The following is a 26,679-nucleotide window of genomic DNA, read 5'->3' on the forward strand; positions in this document are numbered from 1 at the left end:
GTGTGTGTGTGTGTGTGTGTGTGTGTGTGTGTGTGTGTGTGTGTGTGTGTGTGTGTGTGTGTGTGTGTGTGTGTGTGTGTGTGTGTGTGTGCGTGCGTGTGTGCCAGCCTCTGCACTTCAATCCCCTGTCTGTCTCTGTCTGTCTCTCTCTCTCTGTCGTGTTATATATGGATGTGCGAGGATGTGTTATCAGAATTGGTGGTAAAAAATATAGTGGGTCAAAATGATTGATCAACAGTTCCACACTGATAACTGAAAAGGGACTGAAATGGGTCTCTCTGGCACATTCCATGGATGCAGCCACTCTAGGAGGGGGTTGCTTATCTGATCCGGCTGTGAGAATGGGGTTTATGACTTCCACAGGCAGGCCGGGTCTCAACTTACTAACAGGACATGTAGGTAGGAAGAAGGAGCCATAATCTGGTTCTTTAATTCCTTTCATTGATAAATGTGTTCTAAAGTAACCAATATTGTACTGGGTTGGTAAAGCCTAGATAATAAATAAATGTAATAATCCAACAGTTAATCTAGAACGATAGCAGTTTGGTTAGACATTACTGTGCAGGCATGAAGCCCTGCACTAAATAAGACTGATGTCTCACTGAGGCAAGCAGGATGGCCATTGGCTAAAGACAGGGGAAGAAAAACTGACCCTGCTATTTGATTGGTTGCGAAGGCAAACCCACTGCTTTAGATAGACTGTTTGGTCCAGAGTTGAATTAGATTCACCAGACCATCGTGACAGAAGCAGCAGAAAGGCCAGCGGTAATTATAATGATATGATATGTGCAAGAGTGAGACATGTACTAAACGGGTACAAGGAATCATTGCATCAAATCCTTATGAGATAGAGAGGATGTGACAAACTAACAGGGGGGCAGAAGGCTGAGGTCTTGTCGTGACATGTAGTGAAGGAAGACATTGTGTTAAATTGAAAAGTTGTGAATTAAGCAATATTACACGAGAGGGGGTGGTGTAACGTCATTAATGCACGCCTGAGATGCTGCAGGAACTCGCCCGCAGGCGAGTTCCGAAAGCAACGCAAATGTCTACGACCACAAATGTCCCAAGAAACTAGCTAGCATAGCCACCGAGTATGCTGCATTCTTTGTTTTGATTAGCCGCTCCATGATGCTGGTTTGAAGCACGGCTAGAAGGCTGTTTCAACCAATCAGATTGCTTCCTCAAAACGACCTGTTGTATAATGTTAGTTTAACCCGACCCGTAAGGGTCCTTTTGGTTACATTACTGTGTACACGCTTAGGTTTTTTGCACCCACAGAGTTATGCAACATGGATGAAAGAGAGGATTTTATGTTGTACAACAAAGGGCGGCACTTTACAGAAAGTCTGTAATGTTTTTGTAAGATTTTTGTAATAGTTCTACAGTGTTTGTACAGTATTTGTAAGTATACATTTAAATCAAATCCCTTAAATTAGGGATCAAAGTAAGAAACTAATGTCTAGCCCTAGTCACATTTGGTTAGAGCGGACATGGAATACGCACATCGACAGCCTGAGTGCTGGGCTAAAGAGACTTCAGTAGATGATGAATGGAGCCCGCACAGTTACAAAACACTTGATTTATTGAAATTTCTGACCACATTTCCATCTATTTGATCTTCATCAGGTCACATTTAGTCACATTTGGTTACATTTGTATACTCTCAAAGTTACAAATGGATACATTTAAGTGTGCTACTTGCAATTTGATTATGACAGTCAATTCAACATGACTTAGAAATAATTCTGCCTCTCTCTCTCTTTCTCTCTCTTTCTTTCTCTCTCCCTCTATCTCTCTCTCTCTCTCTGTGTGCTACCTCTGTGTTATCAGCACAACAGTGCTGTAGCACTGTTGTGCTGATAACTTAAGACTATTGATCAGTGTCAGTGGAGAAGTAAATGCAGCATTGATCTATCGTAGATAGTTAATGCAACGTTTGTTGCAACGCGCACAAGGCCTGGTAAACAACCCCCTCCTGACCCAACACAGCCCCGCCCCTACCTCTATCCCTCTTCATTGGTATTGGCCGGTTTATTGACCCGCCCATTGATGTGACGGCCAGGCATATGTCAGGTGTCTCCCCTTGGGGGAGGTGGGGCTTCATCCATCAGCCAGAGCTAATCGGACTCCTTTTATGTTTCAATATAAAAACCTCCATCACTCTGTCAGGCCACTGTAATACGTTATGTCTCTCCTACTCTCTCTCTCTCTCTCTCTCTCTCTCTCTCTCGTTCTCTATGCCTTATGTCTTACTTTTTTAGCAAAAATCTTTGCGGACCCCCCCCCCCCCCCCAACACACACACGCACACGCGAGCGCAAAGGTATCATTGTGTAATATATAGTAGCAAACTGAAATGGTGAGAGTGGAGTATTCCAGTTGCAGAGGTCAAGTGCTCCCTGACCACAGCAGCTGAGTGGACCTTACAGAGAGTAGAGCTCCACTCCGCTGAGTGGACCTTACAGAGAGTAGAGCTCCACTCCGCTGAGTGGACCTTACAGAGAGTAGAGCTCCACTCCGCTGAGTGGACCTTACAGAGAGTAGAGCTCCACTCCGCTGAGTGGACCTTACAGAGAGTAGAGCTCCACTCCGCTGAGTGGACCTTACAGAGAGTAGAGCTCCACTCCGCTGAGTGGACCTTACAGAGAGTAGGGCTCCACTCCGCTGAGTGGACCTTACAGAGAGTAGAGCTCCACTCCGCTGAGTGGACCTTACGGAGAGTAGGGCTCCACTCCGCTGAGTGGACCTTACAGAGAGTAGAGCTCCACTCCGCTGAGTGGACCTTACAGAGAGTAGAGCTCCACTCCGCTGAGTGGACCTTACAGAGAGTAGGGCTCCACTCCGCTGAGTGGACCTTACAGAGAGTAGAGCTCCACTCCGCTGAGTGGACCTTACAGAGAGTAGAGCTCCACTCCGCTGAGTGGACCTTACAGAGAGTAGAGCTCCACTCCGCTGAGTGGACCTTACAGAGAGTAGAGCTCCACTCCGCTGAGTGGACCTTACAGAGAGTAGAGCTCCACTCCGCTGAGTGGACCTTACAGAGAGTAGAGCTCCACTCCGCTGAGTGGACCTTACAGAGAGTAGAGCTCCACTCCGCTGAGTGGACCTTACAGAGAGTAGGGCTCCACTCCGCTGAGTGGACCTTACAGAGAGTAGAGCTCCACTCCGCTGAGTGGACCTTACAGAGAGTAGAGCTCCACTCCGCTGCAGGGCCGGGTGTGTAGTGGTCTGCAATGGAATGGATGGATGGTGGAAAGATGAGGTGGGACCAGATGAGGTGGGAGGACCATGGTGGGCTCGGTGAATTCTGGATTAACCATTTATTACCTTAATCTGATGCTATTATATCCAATAACGAGTGGTACAGGTGAAAAGTTACATAACTCCATCGCTAAATCGCTTATTTTGATCGCTTTTCGACCGCTTTTTTTTCTTCCTTTTTTCACATCTGTCTTTCATAATGACCAAAGACGTTGCATGGTGTCTTGTCCCAAAGGGGCTTCTGTAAAAATGCGAACCCAGCGCGCATGCTCTGAGATTCTGGATGGATTTTGTATTATTTTTTTGCCTACCACTGGTTGTAATCAGATTACGGTAAGAAAAGTGCTGTCCCGGAATTCTCCTTTAATATTGCTTGTAAAGCAAAAAAACTAAATCATATCGGAGACATAGCAGACGTTATTATACCATTACTGTAATATACCGCTAGTAGCATAGAGACGAAGTGTGTGTGTGTGTGTGTGTGTGTGTGTGTGTGTGTGTGTGTGTGTGTGTGTGTGTGTGTGTGTGTGTGTGTGTGTGTGTGGGGTGTTACAGTTCATGTACATTTTCTGAGACTGAAACGAACAGGGGGAGGAATTGTGAAAACGCCTTGCCATTGTTGAGGTTAAAATGGGCCACTTTACACACGCTCAACAGTTAACCACCCATTGAAGCTTCACTTTCTTTCCCCATCCCACCAAATCCCAGATGAAAATGACTGCTGTATACAAGCTCACTCACAACGTGTCTCGTCGTCACGCGTTGTGAGCTTGTAGATATGCATTTTCTTTGCCTGCACGCTCGTTGTGCACTGAGAGCATGTGGTTCTACTTTATTATCCCTCTTTTTCTCATCCTTCTCCTGCATGTGCACGTAAGGAGACGAGAGGGAGGGAACGGGAGAGACTCCCATAAAATGCTCAGCATGCCTGAGACTGCCCTCTGATGTCACAGAGAGGGAGAGAGAGAGAGAGAGGGAGAGAGAGAGAAAGTGGGAGGGGACCAGCTGAAGAGAGAGGCAGGAGCCGGAGGGCTAGAGAGCAGAACATTGCCGTCACTGACAGAGAGAGATACAGAGAGAGAGAGAGAGATATATATATACAGAGAATATATATACAGAGAGAGAGCAGGCGAACAGAGAGCCGTACTGTGTAGACCCACATCTCTGCGTACGAAGCGTGGCTGGCTTGCTCAGCCGTGTTCAGCCCAGCGTTGGACTTTATAAAGCCAGACCGGAGTTTTGAGCTTTGAGCTGTGAACACATACCGTTGCCCTCACGCGCAACGCCGCAAACACACACACGACACACGAGCAGCCACCCAGACGGAGCAACTGATGGGTAAGTGCTCTTTCTGTTCGACACTGCTCTGTGTTGTGTTTGTGGCGTGGTGTTGTTGGTGTGTGTGTGTGTGTGTTTGTGTGTGTTTGGGGCTTTAATTTGTCATCATCCAGTCCTTTTTAATGTGGTGCGTTGTGTGTGTGTGGGTGTTGCATGTAAAAGGGTGAGTTTTTGTGTTTAAGTGTGTGTGTGTGTGTGTGTGTGTGTGTGTGTGTGTGTGTGTGTGTGTGTGTGTGTGTGTTGTTTTATGGGTGGTTGACAGTATTGAATAGTACTGATGATGTATGTAGTCTCACGCTCAGCACTACTGACTGCAACCTTCAGCTGAATGGAGCAGATGGCATTGGCCACTGCTGTCCCCCCCGCATGTGTGTGTGTGTGTGTGTGTGTGTGTGTGTGTGTGTGTGTGTGTGTGTGTGTGTGTGTGTGTGTGTGTGTGTGTGTGCGAGCGCACAGAGACACACGAGAGGCATAATTTCAAAGTAAAAAAACATATTTCCATTTAACATAATAAATGTTTACATATTGTTCATTGCTTAGAACTTCAAAAGCATGATGAATCTGTAGGAGTTGGTGAAAGTTTTTTTTGCAAAGTAGGACGGCAAGCTGCTTTGTAATGATGCTCTAATGGCGCCGTGCTGTGGAACTACATTTGTTGTTGTTTTTTATCACGTCAGTTCAACTTCAAACAGTTGCTAGGAAGTTTGGAATGTTTGTACATGTTTGTCTGCATCATAAAACGATCCACACATTTTTTATGAATGTCACAGTGGGGCAGCTAATTTCTTTCTGCCTTGGTGTGTGTGTGCGCACGCTTGTTTGTTCGTTTGTGGGCGGGTGGGTGGGTGTGCATTTGGGAATCGTGCGCAAGGTTTTGCCCCAGTGCTGAGAGACGAGCAAGTCCCAGTTGAGTGATGAGAGCTGGAGAGATGAGAAGAGCAGATAGTAGAGGTTGACAGACTGCGTGTGTGTGTGTGTGTGTGTGTGTGTGTGTGTGTGTGTGTGTGTGTGTGTGTGTGTGTGTGTGTGTGTGTGTGTGTGTGTGTGTGTGTGTGTGTGTGTGTGTGTGCATGTTTGTGCGGGTGCACACATGGCCTGCTGTTAATGACTCCTGATGCCTGTGTTCTGGTTCAGTACTGTATAGGCACATTGTGTCTTAATCCAGCAGTGTGTTGAATCGGTGTTTTTCAACTTGTGGGTCGGGGCCCACTCATGGGTCGTGAGGATTCTGTGTGGGCCTTCAAATGATGGTCAATACAATTAAATGGATATTTCACTTTCAAACATGTTTCAGTGTTTGGATATTTGATACATTTTATCAGACATGGCCCCTTCCTATACAAACCCATTGTAAGTTGTAACCCCCCCCCCCCCCCCCCCCCCACAATCTAACAAATATGATTCAGAAAAGGTTGATTTCCGTCCACTGTGTTAATCAGTGCCTGTGCACACTTATGTGCATGTGTGTTTGCGCAATGTGCAACTCTTCCCTCTGTAAATGACCGCTTTATAGCATTATAGCCTTTCTAAGTCTAAGTCTGGTTTGGGAACCCTTGTGTTAAATAACCTGCCACTCAAGACTGACGCCTGCTTTATGCTTTGTTTGGCATCTAAGTGGTAGATCTGTTGTGAGTGTGTTGATCGGTTATTTTCGCTGCGCGACCCTGGCGGGAACCAATGGTAAATCACCAAAAAAACAGATCTCTAGAGATGTCAAGCGTGTGTAGACAGACGTTACTGTTGTGTGCACAATGGTCATGCCTGCCTCTGACCATGAGGCTATATGGAGAGAGGAAGTGACAGAATGAAGTGCTAATGAGATACAAGACGGAAGGAAAACATTCCACCCATCCTTGGCAACATGGATTGTCACATGCACACACACACACACACACACACACACACACACACACACACACACACACACACAGACAGAAGGTCAACCCACTGTCTCCCAATTGATCCATTCCCCATTTCAGAGCCTACATTAAAGTGCTGTCGCAGTCCGATCTGTGGTGTGTACACTGGACAATTTACTAGTCCATCAGGGTTCAAGATTCAATACTTTGTTGCCATGTCAACAGAGTTGATTGGAATTTGTTCCGGTGCAGAGATCTAAAAAACATACATACAAATATACATCACATATTCAGACATAGTAGAAAAAAGATACAAAAGTACAAACGGTCTACTCTTATTGGTCCTGCCTCAGCCTCCTAGCCTCACCCTTGCTTCCTTATCCAGCCAACCGCTGGCCTTGCCCCACTCCTGGTTAGCACCACGCAGGTTGTGGTGCCGTGTGGCTCATTGGCTGAGTAATATAATGTCATGGATTACATCGACTGCTAATCTCTAAGCCGCACATTAGTACTTCATATATGAGTGTGTGTGTGTGTGTGTGTGTGTGTGTGTGTGTGTGTGTGTGTGTGTGTGTGTGTGTGTGTGTGTGTGTGTGTGTGTGTGTGTGTGTGTGTGTGTGTGTGTGTGTGTGTGTGTGTCTGTGCGCTCCCTGCCAATGCATGTGCGAGCTCCCGTCCGTCGGGGTCTGACGGGGTGAGTGAATCCTATGGGGGAATACTGTTCTATAAATAACTCAACATGCGTGACCCCTGTGATCTCTGCCTGATCCTGAGAGAAACAGACGGGCTGGAGGGATGAGAGAGAGAGAGAGAGACTGGAGGAAAGATGGATGGAGGGAGAAATGGATTGTGTTTTCATGAACCCTTGTGTGTGTGTGTGTGTGTGTGTGTGTGTGTGTGTGTGTGTGTGTGTGTGTGTCGAGTACAGTAGGAGTGCGTTTCACAAACCTGACCCTTCCCTTTCATGAACGCTTGTGTTTGTTATGCGTCGTGTGAAAACGCCCACGCGCTTACACTCGCGAGCACTCTTACTTGGAAACAAATATTAAACCCAAGTGCATGAGACTCGAGCATGTGTAAATGAAGTGGATCGAAGTGTGCGTGTGTTTGTGTGTGTGTGGTTTCAAGATAATGTTCTCCTACACACCTGTTGCCAGTAATAGTACGCTACTATACTAAGGGCTATGCAGTGATATTTTGCTACTGTAACTGTAAACCTACGCTCAGTCTGCTGGGCCTTGTTTGAAAGATGGAAATGTTTGCATTGTGCAGGGGCTGTGTGGGCGACCCAGCTTGTATAACGGTGGTGGAAAAAGTACTCAAATATTTTACTCAAGTAAAAAGTATCAATACTGTAATGTAGAACTACTTTGTTACAAGTAAAAGCCTGGAATTAGAAATGTACTTGAGTAAAAGTATAAAAGTATTGGCAACAAAATGTACTTGAAGTACCAAAAGTAGAAAGTACTCACTATGCAGAATGTCCCATTTCAAGTTTTCAAATGTACAAGTCTTTTGAAAGTAGCAGATCTATGACCAGACTATACATATAGTGCTGAGGTGCTTAATGTATGTTTTGTAACAATAATCAAAACCTACAAAGTAACCAGTAACTAAAGTTTTCAAATAATTGTAGTGGAGTAAAAGTACAATATTTGCCTCTGAGATGTAGTGGAGTAGAACTAAAAGTATTGGAAACTGGAAATACTCAAGTAAAGTACAAATACCTCAAAATTGTACTTAAGTACATTACTTAAGTAAATGTATTTACTTACTTTACACCGGTGTTGTATAATCACACTGTAAAATCCAGAGTGCAAATTCCTGCTCCAAAGGTGCACAAATGGCACCAAAGTTTGGGGACCGGCGCACATCCCCTATATCGCCTGCGCCCTGATGTTATGCAACACTCGCAGAATGCCATCCTCGTTAGCCTAATTGACTAGACTAATTGCCTCATAGCTGCCTGTATGGCATCCCCGCTGGGCGCTGCTGTATACATTGTCCTTGTTTGTATTCAGTCCTGCACAAGGCATTGCTGTTCGCTGTCGGCATGCCCTGTCTAATCAGTCAACTTTGGTTGCATGGCGTGGATTGGTGGCTGTTGTTTAATTGCATGTAATGTTATTTTTATCTCTTTTGTCCTTTCGCATCCGGGGGGGGGGGGGGGGGGGTGTGTGTGTGTGTGTGTGTGTGTGTGTGTGTGTGTGAGAGAGAAAGAGCACTTTTCTAGTTACTAGAATTAACCAATTTAAATCAAAATAACATTGTTAATAAGTTTAGGAACTAGATTGGTCCAATGCGTCTACAATACTCGTGGCTACAATTTCTTGTAGATTCACTAATAATGTCATCGTTACAAATTATAGGCTATGACAGTATGCCTGTGTCCTTACATAATAATATTTACTTTTAAAACATGTAAGATGAATTTGGTCTCCTCACCCTAAAAGTGTTTTTGCCAGTAACATTTTGCCAGTAACGTTCCTCAAACCTCTACTTTCTAGGCAGGATTTTTGCAGTAGGTCTATACTGAAGTTAAAACAAACTTCCCCCTCTAATAGCCTATACCTTAGCCACACAAACTTTTGATGTACTCTCTAAATACTGCAGTAATGTGCCTAAACAACCGCTGTGTGTGTCTGTGTTTTGCCAATGTGGCTAGCCCCATCCGACTCACTGCTATGTAGGTAAACTAGCATGGTTAGCCTCTGAGATGCTGGTCTCTCTCTCTCTCTCTCTCTCTCTCTCTCTCTCTCTCTCTCTCTCTCTCTCTCTCTCTCTCCTCTCACACACACCCTTTTTCCTCTGCTCTCTAACCCCCCCCCCTCTCACTCTCTCTCTCTCCATCCTCAACTGTGGCTCTATCGCTGGCTCTCTCCTAGCCTCTCAGCTGGAAAATGAGAGCTTGTAATTGGGTATTTATTGTGCCAAGCCTCGGCCTTGCAGCCAGCCATTGATCGCTGGGCTCCTCTCCTCATGGCCAACAGTGTTAATAGAATGACATGCACATAAATACATGCACACAGGCTTGATTTGCAAGAAGTACTGAAAAAAGTGCTTCAGTAGGCTGATTTGGCGCTACGGTATTACTGCATTTCTCCATTCCTGGCGTCCGGTTTTCACAGTGCTTCCCCTCATATTGACAACTCATATAGAATTCACGCTTGGAAACATCGATGCTTGTGGTTGAGTAATCTTTTATACACATAAATGTAGTTTGCCACGTATTACCGTGACAGCTTTATAGCTTTTGCACTAATTTTACCACATGAACTGTAGCGTCCCTATTCTTGTACGAACATTTGGCAAAATAAATGTTGATCTTCCATCCATCCAAATATCCATCTATCCATCCATCCATCCATCTTCAACCGCTTATCCGTAGTCGGGTCGCGGGGGCAACAGCTCCACCAGAATGCTCCAGACTTCCCTCTCCAGAGCAACATTAGTGACTTCCTCCTGGGTGATCCCGAGACGTTCCAAGGCCAGTGAGTCGATGTATTTCCTCCAACTGCTCCTCGGTGTTCATTTAACTGCTCCAACTTAAATGAACACAGAGGGTTTTTGCTCATGGGTGTAGGATATGACGGCAAAACGACGTCGGCCTCCATGGGGGGGTGGGGGGGGCAGATAAATGCAGGAGTCCCTTTGTCAGACTATGTGAGAACAAATGGCCCTCTGTGGGCCCACCCGGCTAGCTAGCGGAGGCACTCTGGGCTAACGTCACGGCTACGCCTACGGGTCCCACACATCAGTGGTCAGGGGGGTCGTAGGAGAGTGCAGGGCTGTGTCTGGTGGGGTGGGGGGGCAGCCAAAGTCCTAGTTAGAGGAAACGGGGGCAGAGGTGGCGTGGCTTTGCGTCAAAAGGCCCAGGGGCCCTAGCTGTTCTCTCTTTCTTTCCTGCAGGCGGAGATGCCACACTATTTCCAGCACTGTATGGGAAAACAAAACATACAGCAGAAAAGGCACTAATTGAGTTGGTGCTCCGTGCGTGTTTGGCAGCGCGACGCAAGGAAAGCTCCTGAATGAGCCCAATGTGTGGAAGCGGCACTCCGCTTGACCCCCGGCGGCCCCCTTGGCACGACCAACAAAAGGTTTTGTTTATTTGACCCCGCTGTTTGTTGATTGTTGTGGTGTGTGGAAACACATACCAGTCGTGTGTGTCGTGTGTGTGAGTGTGTGTGTGTGTGTGTGTGTGTGTGTGTGTGTGTGTGTGTGTGTGTGTGTGTGTGTCGTTTGTGTGTGTGTGTGTGTGTGTGTGTGTGTGTGTGTGTGTGTGCACTGCATTTGGGACGCGAGGTTATTATTTGTCGCTGTGAGAGGATACACTGATTGGTTGGGGTGGAGGCTGTGAGAAGCACAGTCAACAATGGTGTCTTCTGATGTGGCCCCTTTTTCTATGCGTTTTGTTTATCCTGAGGTGAAATGTGCAAGTCTGCAGGTCACAGTTCAAGTGATCATCGCAGCAACACGATTTAACACGCATGCATGGACATCGCATGCATGCATGTAGTGGACATTCGCACTACATTCATACCCGAGACCTCAACGTTTAACCCATTATAAACGTGTCACGGTTGGGGTCACGGTGGCACCATGCTGTAACTTCTTTGTCGAGCTTGGGCGGCCAATCGCAGTCCTGGATTTTCAGTGGCTCAGAGAATGCCAGCACTGAGAATCAGCCAATCAACAAACAGCCTGTCTGAGTGGACCAATAGCAGCCAGCTGCAGCCTCGCCAAAAGCCAATCGCAACGAAGCCGGTTAGAGAAAAACGAGGGGGGCGCCACCTCCCACAGCAACAGAGAAGACAAATAAAATAAATAAAAATAAAGTTTGATTCACACTGTCAGCTTGTTCTTTTGTCATTCTCTAGCATGTCATGATCTTTGAGTTGGCTGTTCAATGTTGTTCAATGTTCATTGCAACGAGGAGGTGATTAGTTTTAGTCTTTTTGTTGTCATTGCTTCACTTTGATTATGTTAATGGTATCGTCGCATTATTAATAGTAGTCTATTTGAGAACGGCGAGGAAGCCTATAAGTCAAAAGTCATGATCGATGTGTTATGTGGCTATATTTTATTCATGGCTTCCTACAGTCAAGGGTTGCCTTTAGTCTTAAAGAAAGAGAATGTCACATTGCTTTACACAACACAATCAAGATGTAACATATACACAATATGATTACATTGCTTAATGATGGTTTCATAACAGTTAAAGTTAATAAATGATAACATTGCCGACTGATGACGGTTAAAAGAAATCACCTGGGGAATAAATACACAATGAACATGTCCGAAAGAACCCATGAATGGAAACTGGACAGTAAAGTCAAGAGCAGGCTCTTCTCCAATGACATTGATGACTGCGCTTTGATAAGGTTATATATCATCAGAAGTATATGATTTATAGTGTTACCAGCTGGTATTATATACTGTATAGCCTAGGCTACAAGACAAGTCAAGCATTATATGCAATAATTTTTTGATCAACTCACATCAATAATACCGGGTGAAAGAAATATGTCACATATTGTAGGCTACAATAGCCTATGAAGTTAATATAGGCTATATTTAATGGTTTGCACTGCAATGACTGATGACAATGATCTGAAAAATGAATGAAAATCTATAGGTGTGCCGTCGCGCCCGTCGCGGAGCGCACACTATAGCCAAGACCTGCACTGACATTTTACTTTAAGGCATATCTCGCTCATTTCTTAAGCGATTCTTAAAATTAAAAATGTATGTAAATGTATTGTATTCCAATCTAACGATATAGTCACATTACTCACAGGTACGCACAGAGGCTGCTGCGTCTTCCTGTTCTGTTCTTAGAGAGGTTCAACCAAGTTGTGGCTCTAACTGGAGTCGATCCCGTTCTGCCTTGGAATCTATATTACTAGTAAGACGCCTGAGTGTGAGAAGCGACTCACCTCGCCCTTGTGCATGCATCCGCTTGGGTGACAGCAGACTGCTGGGAGACCGCTGGCGCTTTGGCATGGGGGGGCAGATCAACATATGGAATGAATTCTGTACTGGCCATATATGGATCGTGTCTTGAGTGTACAGGGTTTGATTAGGTCAGATCAACATATGGAATGTCAGAACAGTTCAGCTCCATACATCTAAGGGTGGCAGCAGGGGCAGTGTCTTGAGTGTACAGGGTTTGATGAGGGCCCAGGTAGGGCCGGGCCTGTTGAGAACTCTAGTTTTCGCCGGCAGCCGGGCACGGTTGCACTAATAACTTTGGGGCAGGCCCATCTAGAGTTTAAATGGACAGGTATCAGTCAAAAGGGAGACATTGAAGAGGAAGGATGGATGGGGAAGGATCAACATATGTCAGAACAGGTCAGCTCTAAATATGGAGATATAAGTGTTTGAGCTGAGATGTAGTTGCTGGCCAATATTGATCATCAGGGATCTCCATATAATGGCATAATGGGCTTAATTAGTTAACTGCGACCTGCGGCCGCAGTAACCAGCTTTGAGCAAAATGCCATACTACGTCCGAGCTACTTCAGTGTCACATAACAGTGACATCACTGTCGAAGCCTTGGCATCTTTACTCTATAATAACGTGTGTTTCGTTGACCACTAACGCATTTTCCACTGTTATCTCACCTACAGTATAGACACAGACAGTTGTATTTGTCTGTACTAAATCTAAAGAAATAACCTTCTCTTTTCAAATGAGCTTCCACGTTCTGATATTTGGAAGTCCATCACATGAAACGGTTTGAGAATCACTGGTTTAATCTAGCGCTTAAACCTGTGTCCAGAACTGTAATTGTCCCTAAACTGTGTGTGTGTGTGTGTGTGTGTGTGTGTGTGTGTGTGTGTGTGTGTGTGTGTGTGTGTGTGTGTGTGTGTGTGTGTGTACTGCAGCATCAGGCTGTTGGGTCGGACCACACCCTTTCTCCATCTGCTGTCCCAAAGTGAGGTGTCAAGTTACCCCCGCGCTGAAACTCTGCCCGGTACCAAAGATCCCATTGGCTATCTCAGCAAGTCACTACAACTCCATCACTCCTTCTCATTGGTCACTGGGGGAGGCTAGGGCATCTGGGATAGGCCAGAGGCGCTCTCATCTGGTTTCAGGGCTATCGATAATGGCAGAGGGCCTGGCATGGTGCCAGGCGGCACTCCTCAAAGGAGATATTGATGGGAGGCATCGGGGGGAGGCCCAGTGATATGCAGGGTTTTCACCTTGATCTTAGCAGGAGTCAATTGTTATTCCAGAATTCAGTTGTTCACATGGATTTTATTTTAAATATAAAATCCCCTCGCCCACTCACTCTCTCACACGTGCACGCACATAAAGTAACTCACACATTTTACATTTCATTTAAAGGGCCGTAATGGAACTAGGCATTTGGTTTTCTTTGGCGTTTTATCCTTTTGACAGTGGTGTGCAGGCGTGCAGCTGTATGTAGTTTTTGTTACATTGTTAATAAAGATGTCAAAATCACCTACCATCTTGAAATAATTTCCCCCTGTAATTTTATTAAGCAACTGTAATCTTTTCCTAATCTTACAAATGTGACTTTCCCCAGTGCTGAGAATAAATACAATTAATCTAATTAAACAGTAAACACTGGTGTCTTAACTGATTTTGAACAATTAGTGTTGAAAAGTGGAAAGAGTGGAAAGAGATGTTGCCCTAGATTTACATCATACACACACAATACATTCCGAAATCACTCTAAAAGCTTTCAGAGTTAAATTAACACTCTGGATTTTACTGTGCAGGATTAGGCTTCTGTTGGGTTTTAAGCGACTGTGTTTTGTTGTCATTTTAGGGAAATAATCTGTGGTAATGCTTTGTGTTTGTAAAAAGCTTTGAGGATCATGTTTATGCAGGGATGTAGATTTATCCCAACCTCACTAAATGAAGTTGGTGTCCATGTTTCAACAGCTTAGTTGCAGACACGCACTCTTTCACTGTATTACTGTTGAAACTGTTGACGTTTGCCTCTCACAATTTTTCCGTCATACAGTGTGCAAAGGATGTGCCGAGAACGATCCTGGGGTAAAGTAAAGTGGATGTCCCGCCTCCTCCCCACTTCTGTTAATCGCGGTAATTTGTCTTACTGTAAATGTATTTAGTCAAAGCATACTGTACTCACTGTACCGTACCGTACTGTACCATACTGTACTGTAATGTGCTGTAGCACACTGGATAAAGGAAACATTCAGTCCAAATGTCCAGTTTGCTAATTCACAATATACTACTAGGACTACTACTTTAGTGTTGAAACTATTATAAACTTTCACGACAGCCGCCTACACATAAAATGTATGCAACGGCTATACCAAATTATAATATTTGGTCAATATAAGTAAAATAATATAGCCTTTCCATAGGAGTATCTTTTTATATTTTTCCAAGAAGAATATAGCCAGTAGCATATTAGTAAAACATTATAGTGGCTATAGGCTATAGGAAATGTACACTAACTCATTTTCCTCAGAGAATGTTTTCATTCTGGATAAAACCATAAAATGGTAGGAGTTTTGACGATAACTAACTATAACTAGGGCCGGCGCCTTGCCCCCTGCCCCTCCCTCCTCTTCCTGGTGCGAAACGGTGTAGTAAAAACGGGGACGCGGTACAGCACGGTACAGTACAGTATAGAACCGTACAGTAAAGTACGGTACAGTGCAGTACAGTACACATCCTGTACTGTACTGTACTGTACTGTACTGTACTGTACTGTACTGTACTGTACTGTACTGTACTGTACTGTACTGTACTGTACTGTACTGTACTGTACTGTAGTGTAGTGTAGTGTAGTGTAGTGTAGTGTAGTGTAGTGTGTGTGTGTGTAGTGAAAAGGGGAGGGGTTGGTGAATGTGAAAAGTGTGATGTAATTTGCATCGCAGCTAAATGTTGTGCAATAACAGTATGACACGCAAAAGCAATATGTGTACAGTAAATATGGTTGCAGGGATGCAATGTAGTGCAGATGAATTCCTGTGGCATGCTGATTTCTTTTGTCCATGGACAGATGTGTGCTAATGGAGTGGTTTGGTAGGAGATAAACGGCCATGTGGTTGTGTGGCCCCTTTCCATTAGGGTAGAAGGATTTGGACACCGTTACAATGTTTTTTTTTAATGTAAAGAAAATCGATTACATATTGGTGCTCCTTAAAATAATGTTGGTGGGTGCTCCTAAATGTTTTCTGGTGCTCTTTAATTTTGAAATCCGTAGCAGCAGTGCAGCTACCATGTGAAAAAGTTAATTTCAAGCCCTGGATAGGACTTTTCTGTTTGCATGTATGGGCGGTCAATGGCAAATTGCGGTTAGTTACCACCCTGCCATTAACCTTTTGGCAAGATGGCCGTGGCCTGCATTATGGTCAATTGCAACAGATCTTGGATGTTCCATGTTTTCCTAGGTTATCTATGGATAGGGAGATTTGTTTCTGTGTGTCTGTGTGTGTCCGTGTCCCCAGGGTTGTGATAGTGATATGATTTATGGTTTATGGCTGAGCTGTGTCCCTCACCTCAGCCAGATGCAACAGAGCTAGTGTGGTGACCCAGAGAATCGATCTCAATCAGTATCACATATACAAGCTACAGTACAGCAGAGCAGAGCATGCAGTACATACTGTAGCCTACACACACGCAAGCACGCATGCGCACGCACGCACATGCACCTTTTGTAAATATTTTCTGTAGGCCTAATACTGTGAATGAAGTCATTACACTTGCGCACTGCACATCAATTCAAACTGCATCATAATATATTTGTATCTGCACATGCACACAGGCACGTGTGCACACACACTTTACTGGAAGTACTGTGGTGTGTGTGTGTGTGTGTGTGTGTGTGTGTGTGTGTGTGTGTGTGTGTGTGTGTGTCAGCAAATCCCTACTGCTAAAGTCATGTTGCTGGGGAATTGTTTTTGCTCTGTTGCCATGTTGCATCATTCCACTCGTGTGTGTGTGTGTGCTGTGGGGGGTGTAGTGTAAGAATAGTGCAAATGAAGCCATAAATTAAAGTTACTGTCTGCCCATGTTGTTTTGAATGTGCAAAAACTGCCTGCAAATGTGAGTGAGTGCATATCAGTGCACATACCAGATGCACACATGCATGTGTGAGTGAGTGCACATACTGTACCAGATGCACACATGCATGTGACACCACAATGCAACGCTGATCAGATCCAATACAACTAAAAAATAAATCATACATTGTTTTTTGTATTGTCCCTGTCAAATAAACATAAAACAACTACCGGTAATATATTTTTTTATATTCAGATTTACATGGGCAAATATAATAAACTTCAAAATAAAATAAAAAACCTGTCAAAATGACCTCTCAGACATGCTAGTGGAGATGCCAGCCACCAAAAACAATTTGGCCTTGTTTGGGCAGTCTTATTCTTTGAGTCATAACCCACACTTCATCTCACATAGGTGAGAGTAGGATATGGAGAGCTTTGCCTACTGGCTCAGCTCTCTTTTCGTCCTGACAGTGCGCTGCTCCAAACTCCGGCTGCTCTTCCGCTCCTCACTCATGAACGGATAACATGGTGGACGGACGGCGGTGGCTTAAGGATATAGAGTGGCCGGATGGTAACCGCAAGGTTGCCTGTTCGAACCCGGGCTCCCTCAGAGTTAGTGTGGAAGTGTCCTTGAGCAAGACACTGAACCCCTAATTGCTCATGTTGTGCTGGTTGGTGCCTGCATGGTTTCCGCCTCCATCGGTGTGTGAATGGGTGAATGTAATGCACAATCTATGTAAAGCGCCTTGGATAAAGGTGCTATATAAATGCACCATTTACCATGGGGGCAAAGTCTCATTCCCTTACCTGGAGTGTACAATCTCCATAGAACCATGGCCTCAAATGTGGTTTTCACTGGTGAAAAGTATTATACTGTACACGTGTCTTTCAGTAGCCTACTATGTATTCCTTTATTTTGCATAAAATGTGATTCATTTGGTCTCTATGGTAAAAAATATATAAATTCTTATACTCTCAGCCTTAAATTAACACTCGTGATTTTGATGTGTACTCGTTCATTATTTGTTGTGTTCCCCGTGAAGTCCCAGGAGAGACTGTGGGCTTGTTCCTCGTGCTTTGGAACCTTTCAACTCGAGCATTATAGGATTCATTCCATTCTTACCCGACTAGTGAACTCGGCAACCCTCTGAGACAAACCTATTATTATTGGGGTCAAAAGTATGCTTCACTGTGCACATTCACTCAAGCATGTACTGTACACACCAACCCAACACACATTCAAATACCCTACTCTCTCTCTCTCTCACACACACACACACACACACACACACACACACACACACACACACACACACACACACACACACACACACACACACACACACACACACACATTCACACAGGTGCACATGCCTACTGCCTGGAGGCACGAGAGGCTTCTCTGCAGCCTGACCTTGTGTGAACCTTACCGGGGGGATTGTTCTCCCTGTGGGAAGCGCACAGCAGCAGGGCTGTGACCAACACCGGGAGCCTTCCTCGTGGTTTGCAAAGACACGCTGGAAAGCCCACATTCCTTAAGCCCAAAGCCTCTCAACACTAGTGTGACAGGCTAGGTGGTTGTTTAAATCTAGGCACTAACTAGGCCCGTCACAATTATTGCATAATCGTCATAATCGTTTCCATGTTGAAAAATGCTGCTCTATTTCATCCGTCACATTTTTATAGCAGAAATAGCTGATCAACAAGCTCAAAAAGTGTTGCATCGCGCAAAATGCAGACTAGCTCTGGTCCATAGCGTTTGGAGGACGTCTCCTTAACAATATGGTGCTTTCAACTTCCTGCGTACGCATGAAAGGCTTGTCGACTGCTGCAAAAATAAAAAGAACACTTTCGCTACTCACCAATACAAAGACGGAGTCAAAAGCCTACTTTCCCTAGTGGACGCACTCTGAGCCCCCACCACAAGTATAAGCGCAGTGGAGTAACTAAAACATATGTTTTTTTCTGGGGAAATATTACCTTTTCTGGCAAGTGTGTCCACTAGGGAAAGTAGGCTTTCAACTCCACAAAACCGTCTTTGGGTTGGTGAGTAGCGAAAGTGTTCTTTTTATTTTTGCAGCAGTCGACAGGCTCATGTGGGCGCAGGAAGTTGAAAGTACCACAGCGTTAACGCTATGGACCAGAGCTAAGACAAGACCAACGTTCCGGACAGACAAGCTGCCTTTGTCAGGGTGAAAGATAAATCTAAACACACACACACCCACACACACATTCATGTCACATTCGTATTCATAGCCATTCATTTCTTACTACTGCATACATGGAGTCGAATTTTCAAGTCTGTCACCCACGCATGCAATGTGTTCACAAACACTTCAGCACCATAGAACAAGATGCGAGTGGCCTTGTACATGTGAGCTTATTGTGCAAAGCTAATATGTTTTTTGTACGTGGTGCGTGCGTGCTGTGTTGTGTTGTGTTGTGTGCATTAAACTGTGTGGGATATACACCCTTTAGCTCTTGGAGGAAAAAAAAGTGAAAGGCTGCAATTACCACGCTCGATTATTAATATGTCACAACCTTTTGCACTGTTTTCAGCGAGCAAACAACTAAATGTTGTTAAGTGGGCAACCTTTTCCATTTCAAGGACTCTCGGTCTGATATGCATTAAGCCACAGACCGCCATTCTTTATGATTTTATTATATATATATATATATATATATATATATATATATAATTTCTTTCTTTTTCCAGTTTGTACTGTAAAATCCTCAATGTTGATTTAACTGTGAAAGTATACAAATTGAACCAAATGGACCATTCCGGTTGTAGACCTGAAGTGTCCATTTGGTTCCTAGTGTATCTTTTTATCATTTAGCTGGGGACCCCCTGAAACCAAGGACCCACATTGAGAGCCAGTGATTTAGATAGCATTCATTAACCAATTGTACTCCAGCATCCGTTAGCCAAAACATGTCCAAAATGCAGCAGCCAGAGTTTTAACTAGAACTAAGATGAGAGAACATATTACTCCAGTTTTGGCTTCACTGCACTGGATTCCGGTTGTTTTTAGGATTGATTTTAAAATTATTTTAATTATTTATATTGCTCTCAATGGTCTCGCACCCCTAAGGTCTTCCACTGCTGGCCTGCTCGCTGTGCCTAAAAAATGGCAACAAAAAAATACGGGGAAGCAGCTTTTTGCTTCTACGGGCCGACGGCATGGAACAAACTCCCACTGTACCTTCGACAGGCAGCCTCTGTAGACATTTTTAAAGCACAGCTCAAGACCCACTTCTACACACTTACGTGCTTTTAATTGATCTTTTATTTTTTTGTTATTCATGTCCTCACTGTATTGCATTACTGCTCTTGTTTTTTAATGTTTATGCCTTGCTTTTCTTTTCTTTTTTTTCTCCATTGCTCTGTAAAGCACTTTGAGCTGCATTTCATGTCATGAAAGGTGCTATACAAATAAAGTTTTATTATTATTATTATTATTAGAAATAACAGATCTACAAGCTTACAATCGTGTCACGTGGCGATGCATTGTGAGCTTGTCGATTGGTGTCGACTCTGTCGAGCGGTATAAATATCCATAGATATAGCATTCAGTAATATCCAGTTTTTCTCATTCCTCCAGTGGACGTGAGCACAGCGGCGCTGCCCATGCAGGTGCCCCCGGCCACCACAGCCATCCTCCCCATGGACCTGCGTGTCGTAGACCACCACCCGCACCACCACCACCAACACCACCACCACCACCACCAGCACCAGCAGCAGCAACATCAGCAGCATCAACAGAGCCCCTTTGGCATGGCGCCCCCGCCGGCCCACCCTGCACCGCCCACCTCGGCTGCCTCTCCGGCTTCCTCCACGGAGCCGGGCCATGGAGCAGGCCAGATGGGTGAGTACTGTACCTTCACCGTTTCTATAGATTGGATTTCTTTATTCTTATTATTTTTTTCTCAATCCAGTGCTTTCATAATATTTGGAAATAATGGTATACTGTAGTTCCATCTTAAAGATCATATTATGCAGGTGTGTACATGCTGTTTAGAAACATTAGCATCATGTGCAGGCGGTACATGCTATTTGTAAACATTAGCATTATGTGGAGTTTCCACACTACACTGTCTGTCTTTGGGTATTGCTGTAGGAGTAAGAGACTCATTATTGCTCCGAATGATTGTTATATTAAGGTCTGGAAATTGGGTTAAATATTCTGGAAAAGATTTGGAAATTCATTGGTAAAAATGTGTGGGAACATAATATCTTTGCATCACTTTATGCACACACCACACTTATGTTGTCAGGGTATATCTATCTTTCATATTTTTTCAAACGTAGACCAAATCAGATCAGTCTTTTTTTCTTAATTTGTTTGTGTCAAACAACAGACATTCATCTCTTGTAAATTCCGCAATAATTTACGAGTTTCGATTAATGATTATTAGCATCCCTAGTCTGTGCCAATGTGACTCCATTGTACGAGGGTGCAAAGCTTTGTGTCAGCGTGTAGATCTGGTCTTTTTGGAGGGCGACTCCATCGATTAGAATAAAATAATTTAGCTTACGGTTGCATTTCTCTGCTGTCTGCAGCAGGCATAGGTACTTACAGTAAATACTGTACTTAAGTACAATTTGAGGTACTTGTACTTTACTTGAGTATTTCCAATTTCCATTACTTCTGCTCCACTACATCTCAGAGGTTACTTTGATTATTATTACAAAACATACAATAAACACTGCAGCCCTATTGTACAGTATACATTTGAAAACTTGAAATTCTGCACAATAACTACTTTCGGTACATAAAGTACATTTTGATACCAATACTTTTGTACTTTTTACTCAAGTAAAAGTGGAATTCCAGACGTATTACTTGCAACAGAGTAGTTCTACATTGCAGTATCGATACCTATCTTTAAGTAGATGTACTTTTTTCCACCATCGGCAGCAGGCCTCCAGGAACAGCAGCTGCAGCAGGAGCTGTTGACCCTCAAACACAAGCAGCAGCTTCAGAGGCAGCTGCTGATCGCAGAGTTCCAGAGGCAGCATGAACAGCTGTCCAGACAGCACGAAGCACAGCTACACGACCATGTCAAGGTGAGGTGAGAGGACGGAAGGACACGCAAGGACACGACATGAAGGGTGGGGGGGGGTCCTCTTCTAGGGCTGGGCCGATACGACTTCAACTGATTCATCAGAAATAGAATACAAAAGGAAACACGCACATCTCAAAAGATTCTACGGGTGCAGATTAGAAGGTTAGGAAGTATTTTTGTATGCCGTGATTGTGCAACAAAATTACTGTGTAATATCGGGTTTAGTGGTTAATCAGTGGTCAATCAGCGGTTAATCTCTCAATACAGATTCAGAGCTCCGCGGACCGCAGCCGAATTTGTCGGCAACTCCCATTCTAACGTGTAGAGTTGTTGTTATATTAGGAATGAGGAGCACCACCGTAAGAGGAGGGCTGAATGAGAGTGAACAGGCCAACATTTTGTCAACATTTCTTTTACCTGTGTGTGTGTGTGTGTGTGTGTGTGTGTGTGTGTGTGTGTGTGTGTGTGTGTGTGTGTGTGTGTGTGAGGGCTGTGCTCAGCAGTAATGCATCATGGGAAGAAAGAGAGGATGCTGTGTGCTTGTGTACACTTAAATGATGTGAGTACGGTAGTGTAATTGGATCTGTTAGCGGTATTTTGCTGCTTTGCCATCTCCATGGGAACCTAGTTCCTCAGAGAGTGTGTGTGTGTGTGTGTGTGTGTGTGTGTGTCTGTGTGTGGTTGTGTACACGCGCGTGTGTGAGTGTGTGCGTGCGCGTGTGTGAGTGCGTGCGTGTGTGAGTGCGTGCGTGCATGTGTAATGCTTATGTGATTCACTCTTGCTAAAAGGCCTTGCTGGCGTTGCCACGACCACACAGCCACCCAATAAGCAAGAGGCGGTCTAAGCTAAAAATAACTCTCCTCCAGTGTCTCCTCCAATCAGCGTGGCTGCTTGGTCTCCAGGTCGATGGTATTGTCCCATGTCTTGTAGATTAACTTTTATTGATTTGTCATAAGTCACCTCAACACCCTATATGTTATTGCTGTATTTATATGAATTTATATTTTCCTGCTGATACTCTCGTACTCTGATACGTACACTCTGCGTTTGGCTTTGTTTATGTTTTATTTATTTATTGGATTTAAGTAATTTTAAAGCATCCATATACACAAATTAGTTGCTATTATGAGAGTGATAACATGCATATAATTACATATTATATTAGGCTCTTCTGTTTATTAAAGAATCACATGGAACATCAAATGGAATACCAACAGGTTTAAAATTTCTCATTTTCCAAGTCAAGACATTTAAAACAAACCGACACAAATGTTTATGGTCAAACCCTCTCTCAGGATGGCATTACCAAAGCAGTCAAAACAACATTTTGATGTGTTGACTCGAGCACCATTTCATCAGAAAACAAACCAAAGAAAACGAAGAGTTGGGATTTGAGCAGGCAATGGTATCTATCTGGTCTCTTTGTAAGCACACAGCGAAAGAGTGAGAGAAGAAATAGGATGTGGAGATTATAACTGTAATCTTTCATGTCCATCTTTGCCCTCCCCATCTATCCCACCATCTGTTTATCTGTTTTATTTATACATCTCGTCCAACAAATTTTTTGGCCCTTCCTCCGAACTGCCATCAACATTCCTCTCCTTATCTACTCCCATTTCCCTTGCTCTCTCCATCCCTGCCTTCTCTCTCCCTTCTTTTTTTTTGACACTTCTCTCACCCCCCGTCCCTTTCTTCTTCCCTCTCTTCTCCCGCATCACTCCATCCCTCCACCCCTCCACATCCTCCAATTGTGTTGTGACGAAAGTGTGTAGTGACGAAAAATCGACTGCCTTTTCTTTTCAATGACGAAATCTGAATAAAAGGTTAAAATGAAATAATAACTAAGTTATGGTGTCTGAAACTAAGACTGAATATATACTGACAATTTTGTCAACAAAAAAAAAAACCTCAAAAAGTCACTATGCTTGGTTGCATGGTGAAAATAGCAGATCTACAAGCTCACAACGCGGCGCGGTGCAGCGCAACGCGTTGTGAGCTTGTAGATCGGCTATTTTCACCATGCAACCAAGTCTAAAATCAGCCATTACGGAGCCATCAAGGCCTGCCAAAATATATTTCAGTCGACAAAATCAACTGTAGTTTAGTCGACTAAAATGCTGTGATATTTAGTCGACTAAAAACCGCCACCGGGCACTGTGGCGACGTGGAGCGTGTGTGTCAAATTTGAAGTCGGTGGGGACGACCGGTTCCCGAATGACGTGGATTACACACAGACAGAGAGTTGGTGCATTTATAGATTGATTATTAATCCTCCCTTGTGCTTCACCTCCACTGGTCCTTCCCTCTGGTCAGCACCAACAGGACCTTCTGGCCCTGAAGCACCAACAGGAGCTGCTGGAACACCAGAGGAAGCTGGAGCGTCATCGACACGAGCAGGAGATGGAGAAGCAGCAGCGGGAACACAAACTCATACAGCTGAAGAACAAGGAGAGGGGACAGGAGAGTGAGTGACAGCAACTTATGACTGATGATGTTATACTAGTGCTAGTATGATATACTTGGGGCAGACCTTCGACCGTTTTTTTTGGGGGGGGGGGGGTTTAAGTCGACTGGCCTTTGACGACAGGGCTGTTTGGGTTTGGGGATAATGAGTAATTGAATAAACTGTTTTTGGTTTTTTTGCCATGTTTGAATTTCATGCCGTCGAACGAAGCTTTGAATATTCACATTTTTTGGGTGAGCCTTAGTTATAATAGCACACACACACACACACTGGCTGTTCATTTTGCCTGTCTTGCTGTTGCAGTAAAAGTAAAAGTATTCATTTATTAATTTCCGTGTTTACTTTCTAACTTTTATGTGGAATCTTAAAACGAATGACACAGAATACTTCTATTGTCTTGGTAGTAGTGCAAGTTGGTACTAGCATTACTTACTACTGTATATTGCTACTATCACTGTTAATTTGACTACTGCTGCTTCTGTTGCACTACTCTACCATAACTAATGGTGCCACTAATACTGCTACCATCACTAAAGCCAATGCTACTTCTCCTGCTGTGACAATGTGCCGTTTGGGACACATAGAGAAGTGAGACCCTTTCAGAGCTACTATCAATCAGGACGGCCTGACCTACAGTTTACCACAGCAAGGGACAAGTTAAGCTGGGACAGGCTAGCACAGTGGGGCAGAAGAACCGAGGGTGGTGGGGCACTTGGAGACTATTTATTTTCTCTTGGCATCGAGAGCCACCACTCCAGTACATTAATCCATAAGGAGAGTTGGGGTGGGTGAGCTTAGATGGAGGTAATAGCTGTACAATTAAAAGAGGAGACAATTTATCTCCATTTTGAATCCATTCTGCTTTTACTATAGCACTTATCGTCAGGAACGGTTTTAAACACGAGTAGTTTTACTACAGGGAATATCAGCCTTGCCTATAGGCAGTACTCGCAGGGTCAGGGAAAGAGAGCAGCCTGACCACTTTTCTTTCAATATGCCTATCTTTTTAACAGGTAGCATCGGAGACCATTTCTACTACTGTTAATGAATGGTTTAGGTCTATAAAAAAAATTATGGTTGAAATTAATTGTATTGTTGTTGCCTTCACTATCAGGCTAGGCAGGAGTTAACAGCTAGGCAAGTATTTTGGCACAAATCCTTTTCAAGACCGTTGTGGTGGAACAGCTCTTAGTAAGCTAAGTGACGTTACCAATATGGCGCTCGCGTTTTTTTTCTTTCTGACCATCTTTGGCTAGGGCGAGGTGAGCCCATTGCCTGACTAGTATGGAAAGAGCACAGTGCTGTAAACAGAGGAAGGCTTTGTTAAGTGCTGCAGTAAATTGCCTCCAAGGCAGTCTCATAAAAGCCAATTTGCCTCAGTGGCGAGGCAGACATATTGGGATGTCAGCACTTCCACTCACCCTGTGATTTAGAGCTTCTATATTAGTAGTTGTCACGTTCACATGTTTGTCACTTTCACCCTGTGGGGCTCGACATGTCACCTGTTGTCGACTTACTTCCGCTCCCTGGTACTTTCCCAGAAAACACGCTTCTGCTTTCTCTTCTGTCTGTTCCCCCCCCCCCCCCCCCCCCCCTTAACACTCAAAACACCTATTATTTTTTATCACCTCTTCTGTCTCATACACTCTCTCTTTCTCCTCTTTTTGTGCTTCTTTCTCCCTCTCTCCATCCCTCTCAGGGTGGTGTGTTTGTGGCTGTGAAATGAGAGTGGTAATTAAACAGTGGTGGAAAAAGTAGGCTACTCAAGTTTACTTAAGTAAAAGTATCAATACTGCCATGTAGAACTACTAAAAGTCTGCAATTCATAATGAGTAAAAGTACAAAAGTATTGGTATCATAATGTACCAAATACCAAAAGTAGAACTCGTTATACAGAATGTCTCGTTTCACAAGTTTTCAAACGTGTAAACTGTCTAAAAGTCTAAAATAGCCGATCTACAAGCTCACAATGCTTCTTATCACGACACATTGTGAGCTTGTAGATTGGCTATTCTCAAATGGCTAAAATGTATGTTTTGTAATAACGATAATCAAAATCTACAAAAGTAACTCAAGTTTTCAAATTTTCTGTCTCTGAGATGTAGTGGAGTAGAAGAAAAGGTATTGGGAATTGGAAATGCCCACGTACAAATACATCACAATTGTACTCAAGTACAGTACTTAAGTAAATGTACTTAGTTACTTTCCACCACTGGTAATTAAAGGCAGAGACTGTGGGAGACTGTGTGTTGTTAAGAGAGGCACGTGGAAGTGCTGCTGTGGTCTCGCTGGAGTTTCCGTGACAGACTGGCCGCACGGAAGAAACGTTAAACCTGATTTATACTTCGTCTAGTCAAGTGTCTTGAGACAGCTCCCACAACTTTTATATTCTTCTGCCTAACGGTCTGTACTTTGGAAGCTCTGAAAATGAGTACAAAAGAATGACCCTACTTTCGTTTTTACCTGTGCAGTCAAAGCACAGCTGGCTAGTTGCTTCGCAAGAATGGAAACATATTTTGCAGATATTTTAAAATATACAACGCGTTATGATTGATTGGTTGAATACCCTTCCTGTCTGACGAGCAGATGACAGCGTCCTTTACTGGGCGGTAAGAGGTTCAAAGTAAAAATATTTAGGACGACCGTCGAGTCTCAGAGACATGGACACTT

At 44.0% G+C, this 26,679-nt stretch overlaps 1 protein-coding gene across 1 annotated transcript in view; it reads left to right on the top strand.

The window, feature by feature from the left end:
* The window catches only part of hdac4 (histone deacetylase 4), a gene marked incomplete at its 5' end in the record, with an annotated part of 136,698 nt that overhangs the window by 16,975 nt on the left and 93,044 nt on the right, over nucleotides 1-26,679 (top strand). The window contains 3 exons of the mRNA XM_083776737.1: nucleotides 20,080-20,343; nucleotides 21,397-21,545; nucleotides 23,859-24,009. Coding sequence (XP_083632863.1) covers nucleotides 20,080-20,343; nucleotides 21,397-21,545; nucleotides 23,859-24,009 — 564 coding nt within the window. The remainder of the gene's footprint in view (nucleotides 1-20,079; nucleotides 20,344-21,396; nucleotides 21,546-23,858; nucleotides 24,010-26,679) is intronic.

Source organism: Protomyctophum parallelum (genome assembly GCF_964188405.1).
Source record: "Protomyctophum parallelum genome assembly, chromosome: 11".
Lineage (NCBI taxonomy): Eukaryota > Metazoa > Chordata > Actinopteri > Myctophiformes > Myctophidae > Protomyctophum > Protomyctophum parallelum.